We start from the raw sequence: 23,279 nt of genomic DNA, 5'->3' as shown, positions 1-23,279 counted from the left end.
AAAACCAAACTGGATCACCCTGTATTCATATTTATTTAGTTGCCACATCGCATCGTCGATTAAAACGTAGGTAGATAAATCTCATACGTGAATTTGCCACAACCTCATTATAATGACATCTAATTTAACGCATAGATAATTAAAGGGTTTTTCAAGTCGCGGAAATAGTTACCAAAGTCTCACCAAGATGGACAGAGAAAGAGAGATACTAATTATCTCCACTAATATGATTGCATAGTGTTGACAAGTGTTGACGAATTTTCCCCCACATTCTTATATGTATTTTCTCGGAAAGTTATTAAGAATTAAAAAATTACGACGACGATATTAAGAGATACTCGCTCGAGGAGACCTTTACCCATACATTTGATGTGTAAAATACGTCGTAAACAAGTTAAAAAATTAATATTAAAAATAAGCGCTGTTACTTTAACTAAGATATACATACGTGCAATTTCGAGTACAATAATCGTAAAGTATCACCGATGAGCGATGAATGATAAAAAAAGAACCATGTTTATATTTAATGACTGCGGTGCGCTTAAAAATACTGCAGCATCGTGGATTACTACGATGATCATTTTTTATTAAAATTTTGACATGGTAAAAGGATTCGAGCTTAGGGCTGCTTCATTTTCTTTCTTTTTTTTTATCAAATTAATCTACTCTATGTTTGGAATCGCTTCAGAATTATGATAAAGATATCTAGACTGTAAATACATATGTACAATGTTGCTGCTTGTTGGAATGTAGGTGTCCGATGTTTTCTTGAGAATACTATTTCCGTATATTTGAGGATATTTTGCGTTGGCTTAGAGTATATCTGAATGATTAGTTCAATGACAACGTCATTAAGTGAGATATCATTTTAATAATACAGTAAGACATAATCGTATGTGTACATACATACGTAGATCGTGTTTGAAAACGATAAAAAATAAAATTCGGACATTGCTAACTGAAAGTAAAAGTGTAATGGAGGTAACAATGAGCAAGTTTTCTCTCAAAATCATGATTGTTTTGCAGTGAATGATTGGATCAAAATGTGGTAGAATCGATCCACAACACAGATGACTTTCATGAATAAAATACCAAGCTATGAACAAAATGCAATCCATATTTAAATACTCAACACCAATTTGGACCCAGTAAAGAGTAAATCATGCAGAGCGTTGCGGATCAAACTGAAACATCTACCCTACATTAAGAATCTTAAATAAGTAGTAAGTTATCAACATATTTTTCAACAAAGTTTTCATCAACTTGCAGCTGATTTTTCCATAGATTCGTACGTAATTTTTCTTTCATCAGTTGAAAATGTTCATTAATATTTCTGCGATTTGCGCATGATTTCAAATTTTCCAACAACGTCTTTCTGCCATAATGTACTGTAGGAATTGAAAAAAAAATAAATAAATCAGCAAGGTTATGACAAGTTTTCTCAGTTTTTTTTTTCATCATAATTTTCCAAGTTTTTCATTTATTCTCATTATTAGGTAAGTGGGTATCATTTTACTCAATTCACGAGCACGTGTGAAATGAGGAAGACGTACAAAAAATGCATCACTTTGCAATCGCATTATCTACGCTCCCAACTGGTAAATTTTCCTTTCGAAAATTTAAAACAGCGAGAATTCAAGTATGCACGCGGTAAAAACGATAAAGTAAGTAAATTACAGTTGTAATTGTTTTAGAAAAACGCATTAATAAAAATTATAACGCACACGACACGCGTTTCAATTTAACCCATTTACATTTCTATGTTACTAATACCTACTGATAATTACGACAACGCAAAGTAAAAATTACCAACGCAGAGCGAAATTCAAACAATACCAAATTAATAAGACACACGGACGAAAAAATTTGCAATTTGCTCATTAATAAAAATTTATAGCTTTACATGCAGCACGAAAATGAAGCGATTCTTTCGTAAAATAGAAACATTTTTTGCCTAAGTTATATATTTCTTGCGATAAATTTCGATCAGTTCAGTTGGTATAATTTCATTGCCAAGATGAGGGCTCATTTTACATTTTTTGTGGCAATTTTTTTAATCAATTGTGGCCAAGTATTCGTAAGTATATTTTTTTTAATGTATTTCTCATACAATTTGAGATTGAAGCAGACTTACAAATATTTATTTTACAGAACTATGGGACAATAAATGCCCCCGCACTGATAAATCCTTCACAGGATGCGCAAAATATTTTGATCGCACCTGATCGAACTGTAGTTTTGGATCAAATGTTTCCGCATAGAATATTCTATCAAAGGCAGTTGATCAACAATACGTATACAGGGTTGAATTCAGGAGTAAGTTAAATAACATAATACAAAAAGCCTCATCAAGTCATTCATTATACACTGCCTGCATACTTTTGGGAAAATATTCATAAATTCAATCGTATGTAGAATCCTTTAGTTCCTGGTAATTATTTCCCACTGACTGGAAGCACTTTTCAAGATTTGCTCTACGCGACTATAGCCGGACCAATGAATACGTTCACAGGTTACATGTACTCTAGTTTGGAAATCATCCAGGGCCCAAGTTATGGACCGATATTGATAGAAATTTTGGTCGTTGCTGGTAGTGACAAACAAGCTGTGATAGACGCTTACAATAAAAACCCTTGTAATACATACATATTTCTATTCTAGAAATGAAAAAGGAAACCTAGTGAGCTTTCGTGTTTTCAATTTCTATTTCAGATTATGGCGGAACTCTGGCTGATGCTGTATCATCCCGAACCCAAAATGATTATAGAAATTTTCTTCAAGAATTAATAAGAGTAAGTACGAGTATAAAAGATATCTGCGCTCTACTTCGCTACCATTTTACATATTGAACTTGAATTTATGAAAATACATTGAATATTATGCATTCATTTTCATTAGAGAAATCGCGAGCCTGACACTCAATCTGTAAATACCAACGATGTGAACGCTGCTATATTTGGTTTAGGAATAGGTAGGTAAAATACGTACCTACATTATAATGCATAATCAATTTTGAGTCTAAATTTTTCACACATTCATAATTTGAAATGCCTGAAAACGTTCTGAAAACTGCGTAAAAATTGCAGAATGCACCAATTGGAATAACGGTCGCAATCTAATAGATTACATTTTGATGGAGAAATCGATACAGTTTGCTCAACAAGTGATAAATCAGTTTCCGGCTGCCAACAAAGGTAAGACATTGGTTCAGGCTGTGTACGATAATATATCTGATCCGAATTTAAAATATGGCTACGCCAGTTTGAGTAAGACTCCAAAAACTGGAACCAAATTTGGCAAATGTTCGCGCCCCATTTACCAAAAAAATATTGTCTGTTTCAGTTTATTACATACTTGATCCAGTAGACTGGGTGGCAGCGAGAATTCACGACAGTCAAAATGAACTTGACCAGCATGCTACGAAAATTCTGTTTATTGTACCATACTCCGAATGCTGTCTGTATGAGATAAATCTTATGTTCAAGAAGAAATATGGTATGACCATAGGTCAATATCTTCGGGTAAGTGAATCTTCTATCGCACACATTCAATTACTTCGCTATTATGAACACAGCGCACTTTTCCTCCACAATAGAAATTTTTACATTAGTGGAGAAATTCACAAAATTTGAATCAAATCCATCACAGCAAATTCCTATTCAAAGTGTTCTTCATTCAGGAAAAAATTAACAAAGAACCTCCCAATTTAGTTTTCACTCGATAAAAATTGTTTTCTGGAAAGAGTGCAAATCTCAACAAGTTCAGATAAAAAATTGAGACGATTGTGCACCAAATGTCCAACAAATAAACACAACGAATTCAAAATCAGAGGTAGAGAAACGGCTTCGCACGTCCAAAGGGTTGATTTCACTTTACCTGAATAATTATTATCATCTCAAGTGTCACGTCACGTGCTACAAAATCATTTGCTTGGAAACAAAAAAGCTGTTAGAAAAGAAGTACGTATGGCAGAAGGCAAAGGACACAAGACTAGAAATGATACAAGAGTACCAGCGTGAAGAAGAATGAAACAGGAAGGCGCATATCTCTGTATCTTATTGAATGAAAGGCAAAAATAAGTTCCATAAAATTGAAAAATCAGGACACATAGTTCTTATTTTCGAGGTTCTATCCCCTAAGGTGGCTGAGAATATGAAAAAACAAATCTTTCTCTTCAATTTCTTTTATGATTCTTCTCCAGGTTCAAAAAATCAACGAAGGGAACTCTTCAAAGTTGAAAAACATGAAAAAAGAAGATACAAAAATGTTTTTGAAGGTCTCAATTTCTGCATCAAAATTCTAAATATCTTTTTTGATAAAAAAAAATCCTACCTCGACCCCTCAAGCAATTTTCTATCCAATAGTACGGCGGAGTACTCCAAAAGTTTAAAAAAGTAAATAAAAAAAAATAAATCAAACAGAAGTCCATAATAAGAATTTTATAAGCTCGCTATCGGGAAAAAAAACTCTCCCCGGACCCCAAGTGTGATGTTGGTTCTTCACAAATAGAGCCTATTACAAAAATAAGAAAAATAGAAAAATGAAATAACAGAAGTAGGAAGGACTTACCTGCACAAGAAATTTTATCAATTTTCGTTTCATTTCGTCGTTTGAATTTCTTTCAACTTGAAGAATTCGCTATTGAAAGAAGGGGTTATTATTAAGAAGAATTCTATACCTATAATAAAGGAATTGAAAATCATTTTAAAAAATTTTATAACATCAGTATCATTTTTTTCAACGGGAAAACTTTCAGAAGGGTCAATTTTCAATTTGATGGTTGAAAATTTAATTTTTTTTTCTCGCAAAAACAAATTAACAATTTTATACGAGATGAAAAGCAAGAAGGCCATTCATGTCTTTCAAGAAAATATTTGGTAAACGCGTGAGGAAAAAAATCGAAAATTGCAAGTAAATTAGTAAAAGGATCCAAACCACTTGAAATGATTCAGTCATTGATGGAATTAAATTGATTGTAAATTACTAATGTTGATCAAAACGTTTGGGATCGATCCAATATTATCAAATCCAATATTCTGTGTCTCTGTTCATCCAAGATATCTATCTATACAAGATCTATCGTTAATGGCGTATCCAAAGGGGAGCGAAGGGGGGCATTGCCCCCTTGCGAACAAAAATTAAAAATAAAAGGTGCAAAAATGGACGTTTTTTGGTTTTTTTGAACACATTTTTGCGAAAAATTTTCACTCTCGTTTCGCTTGAGAAGTAATTTTACTTGCATTTTCATCACACATCATGAAAAGTTATCAGAAAATCACCTCGAACTTCGATTTTTTATGCCTAAAAATCTGGTTTTGCTCCTTGAGAAAATCCTGGCTATGTCGTCTTTGATCCAGGATAGTCATCACTTCATCAGCTGTTTGCTGATTGCAAGAGGGTCTTTGCTCAGTCTTCTTATAGCTTACTGGTTGCTTTCAAGTTTTATTCAACTTTTAACATAGCTTTACCGCTGTAGCTCAATTGTATGAATTCAGCAAACAGCATTTTATTTCTCAGCGGTTCATCTCTAACCCTTGATAGCATGAATGTTGAGAAAGTCCTCACTTCAAGGTATAGGGTATGCACCATGCAACCTCCATAAACACGGGTGTATGACTCTTCCAAGCTCTGTAATGTGTTCACACATAAAATGATGTTCAATTTTGCACCACCATAAAATCAAAATGAAAAAAAAAAAATCGAAAATGAAAATGAAAAGAAAGATGAGAAACGCAATGAATTGCAAATCACATTTAGTACTTTTTATCGAATATCATTCTTGATAATGAATTTATGATAGAACATTAGGGAAATACTGTGATGAATAAAAATTCCCCAATAACTTCGAGAATCGATAAAATGAAGTGAGAGAAGAACTCCATGAAACCTCCCTGCTAAAAAACCTAACCCATGAAAAGTGAAAAGCCAAGTCCATAAATTCGCTTACTATACTGATTCGAGCGAAATGAGACCAAAAAAAAATCAGCACTTCAAGAGGATGTGTGCAACCTTTTCAAGGATCTCAGCATACTGTATTTTTGATCTACGAGTATTCCTCCCCCTATAGTTCAACTGTCACCTGTTCCGTTTCTGAATAAACCAACTGTTGATTTCGAAAGGCGAAAAGGAAGGTCCTGGAGTTTATCTCAAAGAAATTCAAGATCAAATTTTTTCAAATACATGAATGTTTTGTTGCAGAGGTCCATGACACTGAATTTTTCTCGAAATACCGTACCTCACGTACACTTTTTCATATTTTGAATACCTTTTTCAACCTCACAGTTTTCTCTTCCTATTACCTGAACCATCTATTTTGACTAAACACAGCTTCAACGAAAGAATTAAAAATTGTTTTCTTTCATTTTCAGTCGAACAATCCTCAAGATCCTGTTGACCTAATGTTAGCAGCCATAGCCGATGATGCAATAGTTGGATACATATAAAATAATTTCTAGTAACTTCTTTTTAAGGTTCCTACATATTACAATAATTGAAAACTCCTCAACAATAAAAATTCAAAAAAGAACCATTTTCAACATTTTTCTCACACCAGTCAACATTACCGCAATGCCAAAAGAAATTCAAAAAATAAAACAACAATCGTCAAAAAATGGCACACAATTCCTCGGACACATATGTAGAATAACAAAGATATCCGAAGATACGTCCTTTCCAAGGTCACACTCCCGATGACCTTTTACGACGGCTATTTTAGCGTTATTACAATTTACCAAAAAGTATCCCGACTTCTCGCAACATTTACTGCAATGATTGTGTACAAAAAGAATCTATAAACCGGTTGCATTATCTGTGTATAAAATGCAAAAAGCGTAATATTCCAGCGTAATCGTGAATATTTATTTCTATTAGTTTACGAGCCGTATAAATGTATTCCAGACGAGAGATATTTCACGTTACAACGTGATCACATTTCGCGTGATTAAAGTGATATAGAAAACGCGTGATAAATACGTATGGAAAAATACACGTATTATCTCGTACCATCGAATAAAAAAGTATGGAAAACGAAAAGCAAAAAAGCTTCGTTACAGCATACGAGTATAAGGTGATCAAAAAATATAAGTACGATTTCAAAAATGAGAAAAAAATCGAGCATTGCCCTCGCGACCTTGACCAAAACTCAAATAAACCATTCGATTCTGCTTGTAAAAATATACATCACACGTCACGCGATCATTTCGTCAATTAATTACCACTCGTTAAAAATCACCTGTTATAAAAACGTGCGCCATTTCTACTCGTATTCGTAGGTATACGTATAAGGTGAATTATGGCGATGGAAAATATTTCTCAATTCGAACCTCCAAACACGAGTGAAAAATTCGCATCGTGGATCACCTCAAAAGCCCAACAAACTCGAGGCAATTAACGTCGTTTTTCTTTACTCGTATAAACTTGTGTACTTGTTGGTAACGACGATGCACTTGAAGAAGGTATCATGGTGGGAACTAATAGTCTCGTTTTATAAGAATCCCACGGCGCTATATGGCCATAAATCAAGCCGCCCACGTTAAGTTCCAATAACACGAGCCACCTTTTAATCAGGACATAAATATTTAATATAGACGTTAATAATTATGATTCCAAAACACTGGCTGGCTGGCTTTTGCAAAAGAGAAAATTAACCGAGTCGTGACACTATTGTTTTTTTCCACCATTTTTCTTTTTTCTCCCTCTTGTATGTAGAGGTAGGTATCTAACTAAACACCATCGGTTTATTACGTACCATTTTCTGATTATGGCTCGAAAACGGAATAAATTTAACGGTCGCGATGCTGAGAAAATACCCTACTCGGGTGTTTGTTCTTCTTGAGAAATTCGATATAATGAACATATTAAATGATGCAGGAATTTATAATTGTTATCAGATGTACCGTTAATCCTTTATTAATGGGATTATTTTTGGCTGCGGTAGATTAAACGAAACTCAATCAGCCTGAAGGTTCTTTGGATTGGGAAAAATTTGGTTACCTTTAGCAAAAAATTCGATAGAAGATAATCATCTAGTATCGATTTCACATTGAGGGGGTGTGGATAGAGAAGATGAACCAACAGAAATTTGAGAATTCTACGAGTCAATTGAGAATATAATGGCAAGAAGGGTAAAAATGTTCAATCATCAATACCTCCCAATCAATAGTCCAAAAAGTTCCAGAAATCGAATTTGGTTGAAAATTTTCCTGTCCAAAAAATTCAACAGGCTTTTTCTACAAATTATCAAGAGTCTGAAACGTCAGTAAGAACGTATTTTGGATTTTGCCTATTGCATAATAGGAAGGGAGTGGAGCTTAAAAAGCCCCAATTGTCAAAATGACTCAAGCCCGGAAGATTTTCTCATAGATTAGTGTTGGTTACTTTCCATATCAAAATGGGTAAGTAGAAATTTTGAGAAAAATTCAAATCTTCAAAAAAGATGTTTCAAGATTATTTTCAGAAGAACTTTATGCTTAAAATTGGGTCATGGGTTTTGGTATTTCAAGAGCCATGCGACCTACCAAAGTGGGTTAAAATTTCGAGAAAAATTAAATTATTTGGACGAAAATGTTAATTTCAAGTATTTTGGAAGAATTTGAGTCCAAAATTGGGCCACGACTTTCGTTTTAAAAAAAGAAAAAAAAGATGCCCTACAATTTATCAAAACGGGTTCAAATATGTATTTTCGATAGAAAATCAACAATTCCAATCAAAACAATTTTCAAGTATTTTGACCATTTTGATAGGTCGTAAGGCACATTTTCAAAAATTCCAAACCTAATTCTGAGCACAAAATTTTACAAAAATGCTCAAAAAACCTTTCCGCCGAAATATTTGAATTTTTCGCAAAATTTCAATCTATTTTGATAGGTCATATGACATTTTTTCAGAAATACCAAAAATCATTACCTACTCAAAGAGTTCTAGAAATCAAATTTGGTTAATTTGGTTGGAAATTTCCCTGCCCAAAAAATTTAGCAGGCTTTTTCTAGAAATTAGCAAGCGTCTAAAACGTCAGAAAGAACGTATTTTGGATTTTAGCAATTTCACAATAGGAGGGAGTGAAGTCTCAAGCTCAAAAGATTTTCTCATCGATTACTGTTGGTTACTTCCCATATCAAAATAGGTTGGTAGAAATTTTGTAAAAAATTCAATGCTTCGACGAAGACGTTTTATGAACATTTTTGAAGAACTTTATGCTTAAAATTGGGCCATGGTTTTTGGTATTTTTCAGTGCTATACGACTACGACCTATTAAAGAGGGTTAAAATTTCGAGAAAAATTGAATTATTCGGACAAAAATGCTGATTTCAAGTATTTTGAAAGAATAGCCCAAAATTGAGCCATAACTTTCGGTTTTTTTCAAAAAGGTGCCCTACAATTCATCAAAATGCGAGTTTAAATTTTGACAGAAAATCAAAAATTCCAATCAAAACAACTTTTGAGCACTTGAAACCTATTTTGAAGGCATGTTTTAAAAAATCCCAAAAATCATAACCCAATTCTGAGCACAAAATTCTACAAAAATGCTAGAAAAACCTTTCCGTCGAAATATTTGAATTTCTCGCGAAATTCTAACTCATTTTGATAGGTCACATGGTACCTTTTCAAAAATATTAACGATCAATTGATCGAAATTCACCAAAAATGCTCAAAAAACATTTTCGTTGAAATATTTGGATTTTTTGTGAATTTTCAACTTATTTTGACAGGTCACGAGGTCACTTTTGAATAATTCTACTTCGGTACATTTTTACTCGAAATTGGAGGCGGCGGTGCAACAATAAAATTCGAACACACCCTATTATGCAAGAAGTATTTTCACGTACTTTGGTTCAATGAACGTGAAACTCATTCCTGTAAGCTATGAACGAGAATTTTATTTGGGCCCCTCACTTGATGACATCAACGTAACCATTTTTGCGATACATTTGTCCAAAAATCACAATCAAGGGGCTTTAGCGCCCCATCGGGCAGCTGTCCAGCTCAAGTACATACAGGGTGTCTGGTGAGTGGATGTCAAAACTTCAGATTTGGATATAACCGGGTACGACTTAAAAAAAACGTTATTAGGACAAGTTGCCTATCTTGAAAATTGAAGGGGCAAAATTACATTTTAATAATAAACAAATAAAATGAAAATTTTGATGGTGGGAACTGGTAGTACTTTGAAAACTGAGCAAATTTTGTCCCTACAAATTTTTGCCTAACTTGAAAATTGAAGGGGCTATGACCACATTTAGAATAAAAAAAGACTCGGAAGAAAAAATCAATAGCGAAAATGGATTATACATTCAAAATTGATCAGATTTTGTTCTTTTCAATTTTTTCCTTAAGTCAAAATTGAAGGATCTACGCAACATTTAAAGTAAAAGAAATTTCCAAAAAATTGAGCAACCCTTGAAATTTCTCATACTTTGAATGTCGCGTAGCTCCTCCAATTTTGATCTGGGCCAAAAATCGAAGAGAACAAAATTTGATCAATTTTGAATTTAGAATCCATTTTCGCTATTGATTTTTTCTTCGAATCTTTTTTTATTCTAAATGTGGTCATAGCCCCTTCAATTTTCAAGTTAGGCAAAAATTTGTATGGACAAAATTTGCTCAGTTTTCAAAGTACTACCAGTTCCCATCATCAAAATTTTCATTTTATTTGCTTATTATTAAAATGTAATTTTGCCCCTTCAATTTTCAAGATAGGCAACCTGTTCATATAACGTTTTTTCTTAGTCGTACCCGGTTATATCCAAATCTGAAGTTTGTACCACCACTCCCCGGACACCCTGTATACACTCGGAGTCAAGGGAGCGCCTAGTATATGATTTGTAATTTCGAAAATTGTGGGTTTTGAGCTCCGCTATTCCTGTTGTGCAACCGCGAAAATTCAAAATGCGTCTGTTCTGACACATCAGCGAACATTACTATGAAGTCAAAGTCAAAAACAGGTATTGCACCTTGCGGCCGCAAATGTAAGTCGGTGTTGAACTGTAAGTAGACTACCTTTGCCTCGAGCAAAATGGCACAGCTTGATCTAGAAACTTTTCACCCAAATCGAGATACACAAATCAATCTCTCACCTTTAACAACAAGATACCCATTCGCGAATCACTCCATCCCCTTACCCCAACACCTCACCCACTCAATTGTATCTTCATCATCATCTGCATAAAATTTCACCTAACAAATGCATACGAGAATAAAAGAAGCAAAATACGAATATTAATAAATACGTTGAAAAACCCCACCGAACTCGATCATAAATCTAATTGAAACCTCATTGAAATACGAACGGTGTAGATAGAGCCGAGAATACCTCCATTAGTATCATCGAGTATTAGTACATATAGTAGAGATATAGTGGTTGTTAGTGGCAGCAGATTATCGCGCAGATGAACACAGAGAAGAAGAGACGCGGTAGAACGAAGGAAAAAGAGAAGAAAAAAAAGGTAGGAGGACGACTGAAACCGAGAGTCTGATAAATTGAGTTCGTTTTGAGAACCCGGTACCAGGTATAATAGTTAAAATAAAATCCACTAACAAGAATCCCGTGCTATATATCATGATCATTAGCGTTGCCACTCCATAAAGATATGGTATTTTTCAGTCTGCTAAAATGCCTACCACTACAGATTGCCGTGTTAGTTGATAACTGCGGATAAAACATGTTAATAATTTCGGACCGCTTGTTAGAAAATAATGTAAAACCGTGTTCAGACTGAAGTGAAAACAGCAATTCAATTTGGTAAAGGTGATTTCAAAGTGTACTTTGGGTCTGGTAATGGTAAACCATAACACTGCTCTGCAGTCTGCACCACAGCAGCTCTTCATTCGATATCTAGGTGACATCGATTAACGACAGATGTTCCCCTCACGGGTATATTTTTTCGGCTCGCTGGTTAACGTTTTTATATAAATTTTAATTAATTTTTTCTTCAGCTTACCGCGAGATTCTCTAATGATGGTCATTTTTTTCCTTTCTCGAGCGATTGGAGAAGATTGGCTTGTTTTCTCTCAATAGCTTCTCGATTTCTTACGGATGAATGTTTTAAATGAAAAATTTACCTCCATTATCTCAGTATGCAAATTGGTGTGGACACACTCTTTTTAAATTTATTCTTTGGTCGTTATAAAATAATTCACAATGGTCGTTTTCCATTACAATTTGTTGTTGGCCACTTCGTAGGGTATATGTTCCTTAAGTCTCCTTAATAACGCTACTGGCATCGTGCCGCTTTTTTCGAGTATATGCGCAGGTATTATTAGTATAAATAGGTTCAAACGTGATACTAATTAATGTCAACATGTGCATTTTATTCAACACCGAATCGATTATATGTATGGTGAGAAGGTGAAGGAGAGTAGTGAAATACTGAGTCAATTTAATTTCGTTGCCATTGATGATTAATTGGTCTCAATTTCGTGAACGATAAGTTCAAATTTCACTAATCTTGTATCGAGATTTTTAATTCATTATTAAGTCGTTTATTTTCGGTGGAAGAAGCGAGAGAAATGATGAAAAAATTCAAAATATTTTCAAAAAAATGCTCCTAGCTCTCTACAAGATTATCATCTGATTAAACTTTTCTAAAGCCATACAAACTTAAAACGAAGTGATTTCAGCTAATGTAACTTTGAATCTAAGCCAATAATACAGGTAAGTTGTTACTTAAGAGTTACGACGCGACGGTGCGATCTCTCAACAAGCTTAGTTTGCTTTCCTTAGGATTTTCTGAAGCTGTCTTGAGAAGAATCACGGCAATGTCAAGTAAGGCAGGTCGTTTTTCAATTTTATTTGAAATTTGATGGAGCCCATGCAACACATCATAACTAAGATATCAGCAAGACATAAGAAAAACAGTAAACCTTAGATCGATATTTTACCTCTCTGACAGGAGCCCAACATTTGATTCAAATGTTACAAAATTCATTTTTTGGAAGGGCAGGGCTTGTACTCAAATTTTTCTCAAAAAAAGTAACTTTAGTAACCAAAAAAGCTGGAAAAAGTAACCAAAAAGTAACCAAAAAGTAACCAAAAAAGTGACCAATAAAATTTTCAATGCAAAAAATAAAGGTGAGGTGACCGAAAAACTCTGATCCATACAAAACTTTAAACTACCTACTACATTTTATTTTCAGAGGTCTGATGAAGCGATGTGTTGGAGGGGGGGGGGAGACTGAAATTCTCCCAACTTTTCACGCTAAATTTTCTCAACGTTTACTCTACCCCCTCCACCCAACATGATTTTTCCAAATAATTGGTCAGATATTGATTACATTATGTGTTTGGAATTTGTCGAGTTCATTTTTCCATTTTAGGAAATGTTTGAAAATTGTAGTAGTAGAATTCATATCTGCCCGAGCGAAGCGAGGGCGAAAGCTGCGAAAAATTTATGATTCGAAACATAAAACAACCTCATTTTTCAAGCAAGAAGTTGATTTTCGTGGCTTCAAAACTTTCAAATTTTAAAAGTTTTCAGAAAATTACATATACCTAAGTATCTATTTGTTACGTGTAAAAATGAGGAAACGCCCGAGCGAAGCGAGGGCGAAAGCTGCGAAATTGATAATATGAGACGTAAAACAACGTCATTCCTGATAATGTAAGTAATAAAGTTGATTTTCTTGGCTTCAAAATTTTCAATTTTTCAGGAGATTATTACGTATATTCATAGAAATATGAATAAAAGCCCGAGCGAAGCGAGGGCAAAAGCTTTTGAAAATTCACAATTCCTGAGAGGTAAAACAGCATCATTTTTGATGAAAAGAAAAAGAGTTCTGGGTAAAATTTTGAAGAAAAAAAAAGGAAATATGTGAAAAAAACTCAGAAAAAGTAACTTTTAGTAACCAAAATTTTTAAAAAGTAACCAAAAGTTACTATTAGTAACTTTAGTAACTTGGTTACTTAAAAAGTAACCGAGTACAAGCCCTGAAGGGGGAAGGAGGAGGAGGAGGTTCTAGAGGTCTATCGATGTCTTGGGTACATACTTCCATGTCATAACGCTTGAACCTTAGGCACTACTCAAACAAATTAAAGAAGCTAAAAATTAATTTTTTCAATTTCAAGAGTTCTCAAAATGATATTTCTTTCCTTCAAAAACATAATTATGACCATTTGATGTTTTTCTCTTCAAGATGGTATACCTACTTGAAAAGTGTCCTTTTTTTCAAACACAACTGTTTGCTCAATAGAGTGGCCCTTATTTGTACTTGGTGGAAAAAATTATGTTTTTTCTAGTGGGGACCCCCCCTCCCTTGTTTGATGCCAGTCCATGAGAAAAAAACACATTAAAAACTTGAACTCAATCGATGCATATTTACCCTGCCGCACGCCCCTCTTTTTGTAATGAAAGCATCAGTTGCATCAAGTATTCTGATTTCAGTATTATTTCTGTAATTTTTCGACTTAATTATTACATTTTTTAAGCTTTTGAAAGAGCATTGCGAGGGCAAAAGCTTTGGAAAATTTATAATAACTCAAAAAATAGAACAATTTCATAAAGAAATCGATTTTTTTAATGTAGAAATTTTCAAATTTAGTCAATGGTTTTTCGAAATTCCAGTGCTCGTACTCATTTTTTTCGAAAAAAGTGACTTGAATTATCTTTAAAAAAAACTCAAAAAATAACCAAAAAAGTGAAAAAACATGGGCAATACAAATTTCAACGCAGAAAAAAAAATCACCGAAAGAACCAGAACTTTTCATTTTTAATAAAAATCTAACTCGACAGAAACTTCGTTCAATTTCGGCAAACAGCAGGACTAGGGTGGTCCTTATTTTCAAAGTTGAGATTTTCCTCCCTCCCAACACCCGAAGTGGTGACCTCTGGTGAGAAAATGAATCCCTATTTTCTATTTTATCCATTCCCAAAAAAACCGGGCTGCGGTGGGCCCCTCAATTTTAAAATTTTTTATAAAATATCTACTAATAAATTTCAAGTTTTGTTATCTCCAAAAAGTCTTTTTTGAGTGAAATAAACTCTCATGACAATTTTAGCCCCCTCCATTGAAAACCAAGCTGACCCTCTAAAATAGGTGACATTTTTAAATGTAAAATACGAATTTCAGTTATTCCAAGTGACCGACTTGGTTTTCTAGGGATGGGGTCAATATCCTGATGATAGTTCATTTTACTCAAAAGAGAATTTTTTAAAGTGTTAGAACTTGAAATTGAATTTTAAAAATGCATTGAAGTTGGATTTTTCAAAATTTTTGGAAGTTAAAAGTCCCACCACAGCCCGAATTTTCCAAAAATAGGGAATTATTTCTCACCAGAGGTCATACCACTTCAAGGGTCGAGAGCAGAAGAAATCGCGATTTTTTTGGTCACGTATTCTTTGATTGAAAAAAAAACGAAAATTTTGGCATTTTGGCAATACATGCAAGACTTCTGACAATTTCAGCAAATTACTAAATCCTTATTTTATGCAAGAAAAAACATGATAAAAAATTGCCTGAGCAAAGCGAAGGTGAATTATTTTATCATAAGAAATGGAAAAATCTGTTTGAAGTAACTAAAAGACGTACCTAGTGATTACACAGTTGATTTTTTTCACAAAATTCCGTGACTTTTGAATAGAAAAATATGCTGAAAATTCTAAAATTCCCAGACTGCTCCAGGTTTTCAGAGTTTACAGGAGAATTGACACCCTGTCAAAGTTTCACAATGTGCCTGTTTTTTTTACATTTTTTACTCGTTTGACTATTAAAATGAAGATAGTGTTCTAGGAAATACCTATGAATACGAGTATATCAAGAAAAAAATTCAAAAAGTCAATTATCCAAAAAAGTGACATCCAATTTTGAAATTACCCCAGGCAGGGGTAAATGCAAAATGAAAGATTCAAAAATTGAATCAATTCGTATTCGAATTTGAAAAATTGTAGTGTCCTTTCCATATGTTGGTTGTGCAAAATACTCCACAAGAAGTATCCTGAAAATTTTATACTGATTGGTTGGTTACTTTAGGAATATTCATAAGAAAGACGGAACAAGATGATGAAAGACTACTGTAATTGACTAGTAATAAAAAATACACTAATTTTCAACCATCAAAAAGGTTGATATGAAAAATGGCTTTTTTCGATTTTCTGATAAAATTGGAACAAAATTTCTACCAAAATCTCGATTGAATTTGAAACCATCCTGAAGTACCCAAACGAACCTCCAAAATATCTTCATGAAATTTTAATACAAATCATGCCACTTCTATTGTTCCAATCAACGAACACTCGAGGACGCATTTAAATTTCGTTCACTCTTTTTTTGGGCGTGTGCGAAGTTATAGGTTCTGTTCCCATATCTCATATATCTATAAACTATTTCGCCAATCGAGTGCCTATCCAGTTTAAAAACACTGATTTGTGATCATTACGATGAAAATCTATATTTACGAATAGGCTAAATTTGACGCCTCTAGGCTTCGGGTCTCTTTTAAAAACTCGTTTAATACGTCGTAAAAAAAATTTTGGTCAAATTTAAACGAATTCCAAACAATGTATCGGAAGCCGAATACCGCACAGCGTGTAGTTAATAGCGAAACACTATCAGGAGATAGGTGAGTAAAATGCCATTGAAAGATGGCGTTTGCTGAAACCATGCGACATGTACGCTTTTTCGTCCAATTATCTTTTACGGTTTTTTTATGTAAATAATAGAACACGGATTTTCGTTACCTGTTACATTGACATTTTAACACGAAAGATATTATTAGGTAAATTTTACTAGGGTAATAAATTCGTTCAGATTTCGGCTTATAAAAATTTTACTATAGGTATTCGGTTGCGTGAAAAAGACATAGGGAAAAATTGGTCGGTAGGTGTTCTCAAAATTCACGATAATAGTCGTCCAACTGGTTTATTCATAATATCGTAGCACCGTACGCGTATAATACTGTATCATTCGGTAGTTATTTTATGTTAATAACATTGGAAATGCTATTCGGTTGATTATTATAAAGTTCTTGTCTTGTTTTATGAGATTAACCAGCAGTTTTATGTACGCGATGGGTGAATTTACGGGTATAAGACGTATTACTCCGATGGAATTAGTTTTCTTTTGCTGCTGCTGCTGCTGTAAATTGGCGTGTTTGAAAATAATTAAAAATACGATTTATGAATACGATAGACGCCATTTTTAGCCCTTTGGAAAATGCGAAAATTTTCTCTATTTTTTTTAAACTACGAGTTCGAATAGAAATTCGATTTTGAGGTAATTGCTGCGCGGTATTTGTATATGCCAATCACCTTTTAGGTACATACGAGACTAATGAGATCGTAACAAATAAGTTGTAAATGATGTTGAAAATGCAATTATCTTTACGATTGCCGAACGAGCCTTTTTTCTTGGACTTGTTGCCAGGGCTAATTTTATGAAGTCATTAAATAACGCCTCATTCATTGATTACCTTTAATTGATTTATTCCACTTTTTTTATCGACCAGTTTATTCAAGCATCGGCATCTTTAAGGTGTAATTTAAGCGTGTATTTTCCTAACATTGTTAAACTATATATGGTGTTTGATTTGACGGTGTTCGTCTCGCGTCCGCGACGACGTCGTCTTGTTCGCCTCATACACGTAATTTTATCGATGAATATCCAGCGACGGTGGTATTTTTTTTACCTCGTAGATGATTACTTTTCGACGGCGATTCGAAGATGGATTAATTAAGTGTGTGTTTGGGATGCGGATTTATTACCTACTATTTTCAATTTCAATTCGTAGTAGTATATAAATAAGTAATTTGTAAATAGATTGGAATGATTTTTCGGACCTGACGCGAGGATTTTCTCACGCCCAAAAAATATACCTACGAAAAGACAACGAGGTTTTCACGCTTCTTCATCATCGTAATTTTTAGGGTAATTTTTGAAAACTGATCAAAATTATAATTTTTTTTGCAAGTTTCTCAAAATTGTCAAAAGTTGAATTTTCGTAAATTTTGAAGGTAAATTCTCGTGTATTTTTTCAAGATGATCAAAAAATGTTATATCGTGATATTGTCCAACTTGAAATTGAAAGATCAGAAAACAGTAGTTTACGTTAGAGAAATTTTAGCACATCGTTGAAAATTGATTTGCTTGTAGAGCCTTCAATTTCACAGGAAAGATATTTTGCGTGAGAGAACCTTCTTTGTTCGTCTTGCAAAAATTATACCAGAAACCATGGTTAAAAATAGGGTTTCCCAAAATGCGTACATCGTTGCTCCTTCAATTTCTAAACTAGGCTCATGTCAGGCCAAACAAATACGGCGCGTGTGTTACCCCTTGAAGACCTGAAGATAGGCAACCGCTCGAACAGATTGGCAAATAACAGTTTGGGTACTTCCTTCGTTAACTCGGCCGCTCGTGAAGTAGCATCGTTTTGGTTGCTCATAACGTAATTATTTTCTCATTTTTAAAAACATGTTGAATGAATGTTGGCTTTATCAGAAGATTGCATCCCTTTAAGCGTTTTAATTCAGATGTCAAATTTTCTAGTTTGGAAATTTCAAAGTTCACTTCTTAGTAATTGCTACAATATCCGTGTTCATGTTGCTCTTTTCAGAAATTTTGTGCTATATTCAGAGACGAAACTATGAGGGGTAGAGGGGATGGCCCCAGTAGTCAGATATTAAAAAGCCTGTTATTTGCTAACTTTGCCTAAATTTTAAAAATTTTTAGTCCTAATAAGGAGACTTATTTGCCGACTTTTCTGGAACTTGAATAGCACTTTTTTGAAATTCAGTGGTTCTGTTTTTGAATTTCTGGACATGGAAAATATCTACTCAAGGTAAAGGTACCCAACTTTCAATAATGTCAAATATAATGAAGAAATTGGATTCTTGTCAGAAAATAATAATTCACTAGACACTTGAATTACCTATAAATTTTCGAAAACTACAGCCCTCGCTTCGCTCAGGCCTGTTGGTTTTTCTTTTTCAAAATCAAAATTTCTAAAATTCTATTATTCAAATTCAAAAAATGTTGAAATCCAAAAATAAACTCCTCACAAAGAGAAAAATGTTTTTTACTTCCTGAAATGCAACATTTTGAGAGCTTTTGGCCTCACTTCGCTTAGGCTTTTTTTCGGAACTAAAGTTTCTAAAAAAAAAGTCATTCCAATTCTGAATAAATTTGTAAAGTCAAAAATATCAATCTCTTTCAAAAAAAAAAAAAAAAAAAAAAAAAAAAAAAAAAAAAAAAAAATTGAAAAAATTCTATATTTGAGGCTTTTAAAACTTGAAAAATAAAAACAAAATTTTCTTATAAGCCATCAATTGGAAAAATTGGTATTTTTTTCTCATATCAGTCAGCCAATTTTTGGTCGACTATGCCTTCAAAGGGAATGCTTTCGTCCCTCGCTATATTTTATCCGAAAAACCGAATTTTAATAAACTAAAAGTACTGACCAGAAATATCAAATCACCTCTGTAATCAACCCCTAATAATAATAAAGTTAGGTATCTAACATCAAGTGTTCGGTAAATTCAGTCGTTGGAATACGTGCAAGATCCAAACATTCTGCGTTCTTCTATGTAATTTAATCTTCTGTCTAATTACTTCAACCGAAATAGCCAAATTTAGTATTTGTTTCTTGGCGATGTATTGAAACGAATTTTTCAGCATATTCGAACGAACAAACTCTTTCTTACCTATCAGTCACCATAATACAGTTTGCGTCATTGAACATTGTTTTTCCTTTTTCCTCCTTATAATAGGAAAACCTTTTACCTAAATAAGCTTGGTAAATACACGAGTAGATATGTCTGTAAAATTACAACAGCCTATCAAAAAGTATGGCAATTTTTTGTTCTGAAAAAAGTATCAGGATGTCTACAGAAATTTGTTGCCCAAAAATAATCAACTTTTCACTACCTTCCAAAATATTTTCATCCTCCCCCCCCCCCACCGATGGATTTCATCATTTTTATTTTTTGGTTTGGACTTTGCAGTTTTTTACATTGGAGTACACGTTTTCATCAATTTGAAATAAATTCAATTCAATGATAATAAAATCATTGCTACATTTACCTATTCAAGTTGTTACAATTTCTCATGTACCTACTACCTACCTACAGGGTGCCCAGAAATATCGAGCACCCCTAAGAAAGTTTTTCATTAAAAATATAGGTTGGCAACGTGAAATAGATGCATATGATTGGTGGCATGTTATCTCTCCAGTCCAACAACCAATCATGTGCTATCATTATTATCATTCACTGTGACCAACCAAAGTATTATAGTAGAAAACTTTTTTAGGGGTGCTCGATATTTCTGAGCACCCTGTACTAGTCAGAATGACAGAACACCAATAGGTATTAGGTACCATTTAACTATTTCAAGAATACAATTTTTTCAAATATGAAAGATGGGGGATTTTTTTCATTTCTAGCAAAGATTTTTATACCTATTTTTTAATGTGTGGGAAATCGGATTTTCCACGTCTTTCATTTCTCACTATCTACCTTACATGCAAAATTTCTTAAAATCATTACTAATATTTTTTCACTACTTTCACTACCTATTCACATTGCTTGTAAATTGTCAATTAATGCAGTTGTAATGACAATACGAAAAACAGTGTTTCATTATGTAAGGAAACAATTCGAGTGCAAACGTTGGAAATATTTTTCACGTTGAAATTTTCTTTGTGTTTCTTATCAAATTCTTAGACACCACGACCGTGTGTTCGTCTGAGTCGCTGAACGAAAATTTCCTAGAACTAATCTATAATAACTACATATAAGGACTAATAAGTTTTACGACCAATAGTCAATTATTTTTGAAAATTTTAAAGATAAAGATGACCAACGTCAAACGGAACCTTCTTATACTTGAACAACGATAATACGCTCGTATTTAACCGATATGGCGGTACACTACTCAAAAACTTGTCAATGGGAAACACGTTGTATAGTAGGGGCATATCCTTTTACGTGTGTACTATTATCATAAAATATACCTTTACCTACCTACTCATGGTTTTGGCCAATTTTTCATTATTCGACTTCGAATTTTTGTTTTTGTTTTTGGTACGTTCCGAAGAAAGTGGATTGATACTTAGTTATACCAAATCGAAGACGATGTATGGTATTTGATGTGTATGGTTATTGGTTAGGTATACATATGAATAAGGTAATTGTTTTCGTTTGAATTTCAGTTCAAGATTTTAAATACCTTAAGTTTATTTCATTTCATTTCTGCGTTAAAAATCACTTTTTGGCAAGTAAACATTGCTTTTTTTTTACAAAGAATTTTTCTTCCTTTTTATTTTTAAAACCGAAAGACAGGAATGGGATTTCATATTTTTGAAGCTGACTATAAACAGACAACATTCCAACAGAAAATAAAAATTGCTCGTCCATTGAAAGTTTTTTTTGACTTTTCATCTAAAAACCTATTTGTTGCTTCGTTTTTCTTTTTATTTGAGTGCCTTGAATTTCAAGCTTCGGCAAAATGAATTGTACCTACAACTCGACTTGAAGAACTTGAATTTTCTACAAAAAAAAAAAAAAAAAAAAAAAAAAAAAGGGCATTTGTGTATTTAACGGTATGTTTGAAATTGAGGGGCTGGTTTTAAAAAAAACACCAATGTCAGAGCTGAACTTGACGCTTGATAAAAAAAAAATGCAGCAGATTAGTGAAAGTTCAGAGCCATGTTTCAACAGCAGTAGTTGTTATTTGAATAGTACAAAATTTGTACATTCAAGATAAATAACTTGTCTGAAACACAATTTGCACCATTTAGGTAAATAAGAATTGTTATCATTTACCTACCTATTTAAATTAAGAAAAAAAATTAGCATTGGCCGAAACGATATGTTTTTATTTATCAATTTTACATATTGCTCGGCGTTGGGTACTTATAAACCTACCGTGAACCTTTAAATTGAACTTTAAAAATAATTATCACAGCGTACTTACACTTACACGTTGGCGGAGATGAATGGTTGAGCTCGAAAGTCGGAATTAAAAAAGTTGAAAAGATCAAATTATTTCTCGAAGTTATCTCGGCGTGATTAAGCTTCATACGTTTATTTAATTAATTGGCCACTTTTTTCTACCTTTCATTAAATTACGTTTAAAGGTCATTTGAATATTGAAAAAACGTTTAATTTGACGGTAATAGCATTTTTAACAAGATTACAATTAGGTTGTTTTCCAGAGACCGTTGTACGAATGTAGTGAAATGTTGTCAAAAGTACGAAGTCACCTGATAATCGAAATAAGGAATTTGGTCTTTTCTCTGAATCATCGCAGTGACAACGGAAAACTTTGTGGGGAAAAATGTTTACGTGCTTTTAGAAATGGAACTTGAAGCTCGAATAAGCCATAGTACACATTTCATAGCTCACCTACTCGTTATAGAAAAATGATGAATCATATTGTGTCTCGATAATTTGTTAATTACCTATTTGCCAAAGTATTTGATTAGTGCTCAGTATCAAGTTTCAAAGTACCTAATCAAATAATATGTGGAATCATGCAATATATTTTTGGGGAAAAGATGAATGAAAAGGACTTTAGCTACTTGTTGAAGGTATGAGTAGTGAGTACAATTGCTATTAGTAGGTATTTATCATAAATGTCATTATTTTAATTCTTGTATTTTTTTTTGGTGATTCAAAATATCAATAGGTGAATGTGAGATAATGAGAATAGGGCACGTGTAACACTCATGAGGATATTTTCTGTTAATGTATGTACTTTAAATTTCATTTAGAATTGTGGATAAGATATCCTCATCAGGAGGTGAGATATGAGCATTCCCGCATTTATAAAGATCTCAAAACAGAGGCTTACTTGAACATCGTGAATATTTAGGAAAAAAAAGAGGAATCTGCAGAATTGAAAAACCTTGACTCACCTTTATCATGGAAAATTAAAATAGGCAATACCAACTTGACTATTTGAATTTTGAAATATGTATTACTTCGAGAATCTCCGAAGCCTGAGACAAAATTTGTCGATGGTGAGGTACCTAAGTATTCAAAATATTTTCGAAAACAATCAGAATCCAATGTTTCTGTTGAAAGTGCTATCTTACTTATACGAGAAGGTCATTTGAGAAGAAGTGAAATTAAAGCGCCAGTTCGATACAGTCGATTGAATTTTACAACTCAAGTTTTACATTAATTCAGCTATTCAGCATATTTTTGGATAAAATTATGCAATCACTCAAGACCACTGATGACAATATTCTGATTTTTTGTGTCATTTTCAACAATTATATTCATATAACTTCAACCACTTTTTTCACAAAATTTTGAAGATTTTCGTTCTACTTTATGTCGTTTTCATCATAT

General features: G+C 33.3%; 2 protein-coding genes across 2 annotated transcripts in view; one reads left to right on the top strand and one right to left on the bottom strand.

Moving 5' to 3' along the window:
• LOC135836458 (uncharacterized) overlaps window positions 1-23,279 on the bottom strand; it is a 145,038-nt gene that overhangs the window by 48,456 nt on the left and 73,303 nt on the right. The gene's annotated exons all lie outside the window — the stretch shown is intronic.
• LOC135833786 (uncharacterized) lies at window positions 1,928-6,520 on the top strand. Its single transcript, XM_065347543.1, has 8 exons — window positions 1,928-2,077; window positions 2,152-2,316; window positions 2,416-2,635; window positions 2,713-2,792; window positions 2,899-2,971; window positions 3,087-3,266; window positions 3,343-3,521; window positions 6,369-6,520. The coding sequence occupies exons 1-8, from the start codon at window positions 2,018-2,020 to the stop codon at window positions 6,441-6,443; spliced, it is 1,032 nt and encodes a 343-aa protein (XP_065203615.1). The 5' UTR covers window positions 1,928-2,017; the 3' UTR covers window positions 6,444-6,520.

This window comes from Planococcus citri, chromosome 2 (genome assembly GCF_950023065.1).
Source record: "Planococcus citri chromosome 2, ihPlaCitr1.1, whole genome shotgun sequence".
Lineage (NCBI taxonomy): Eukaryota > Metazoa > Arthropoda > Insecta > Hemiptera > Pseudococcidae > Planococcus > Planococcus citri.
This window is presented reverse-complemented; position numbering and strand designations above follow the sequence as displayed.

Bases quoted from the DNA above. Each gene is read 5' to 3' on its own strand.
- LOC135833786 (XM_065347543.1), top strand. From the start codon at position 2,018: ATGAGGGCTCATTTTACATTTTTTGTGGCAATTTTTTTAATCAATTGT. The intron at 2,317-2,415 runs GTAAGTTAAATA...AATCGTATGTAG, and splicing joins ATACAGGGTTGAATTCAGGA to AATCCTTTAGTTCCTGGTAA. The intron at 2,793-2,898 runs GTAAGTACGAGT...CATTTTCATTAG, and splicing joins TTCTTCAAGAATTAATAAGA to AGAAATCGCGAGCCTGACAC.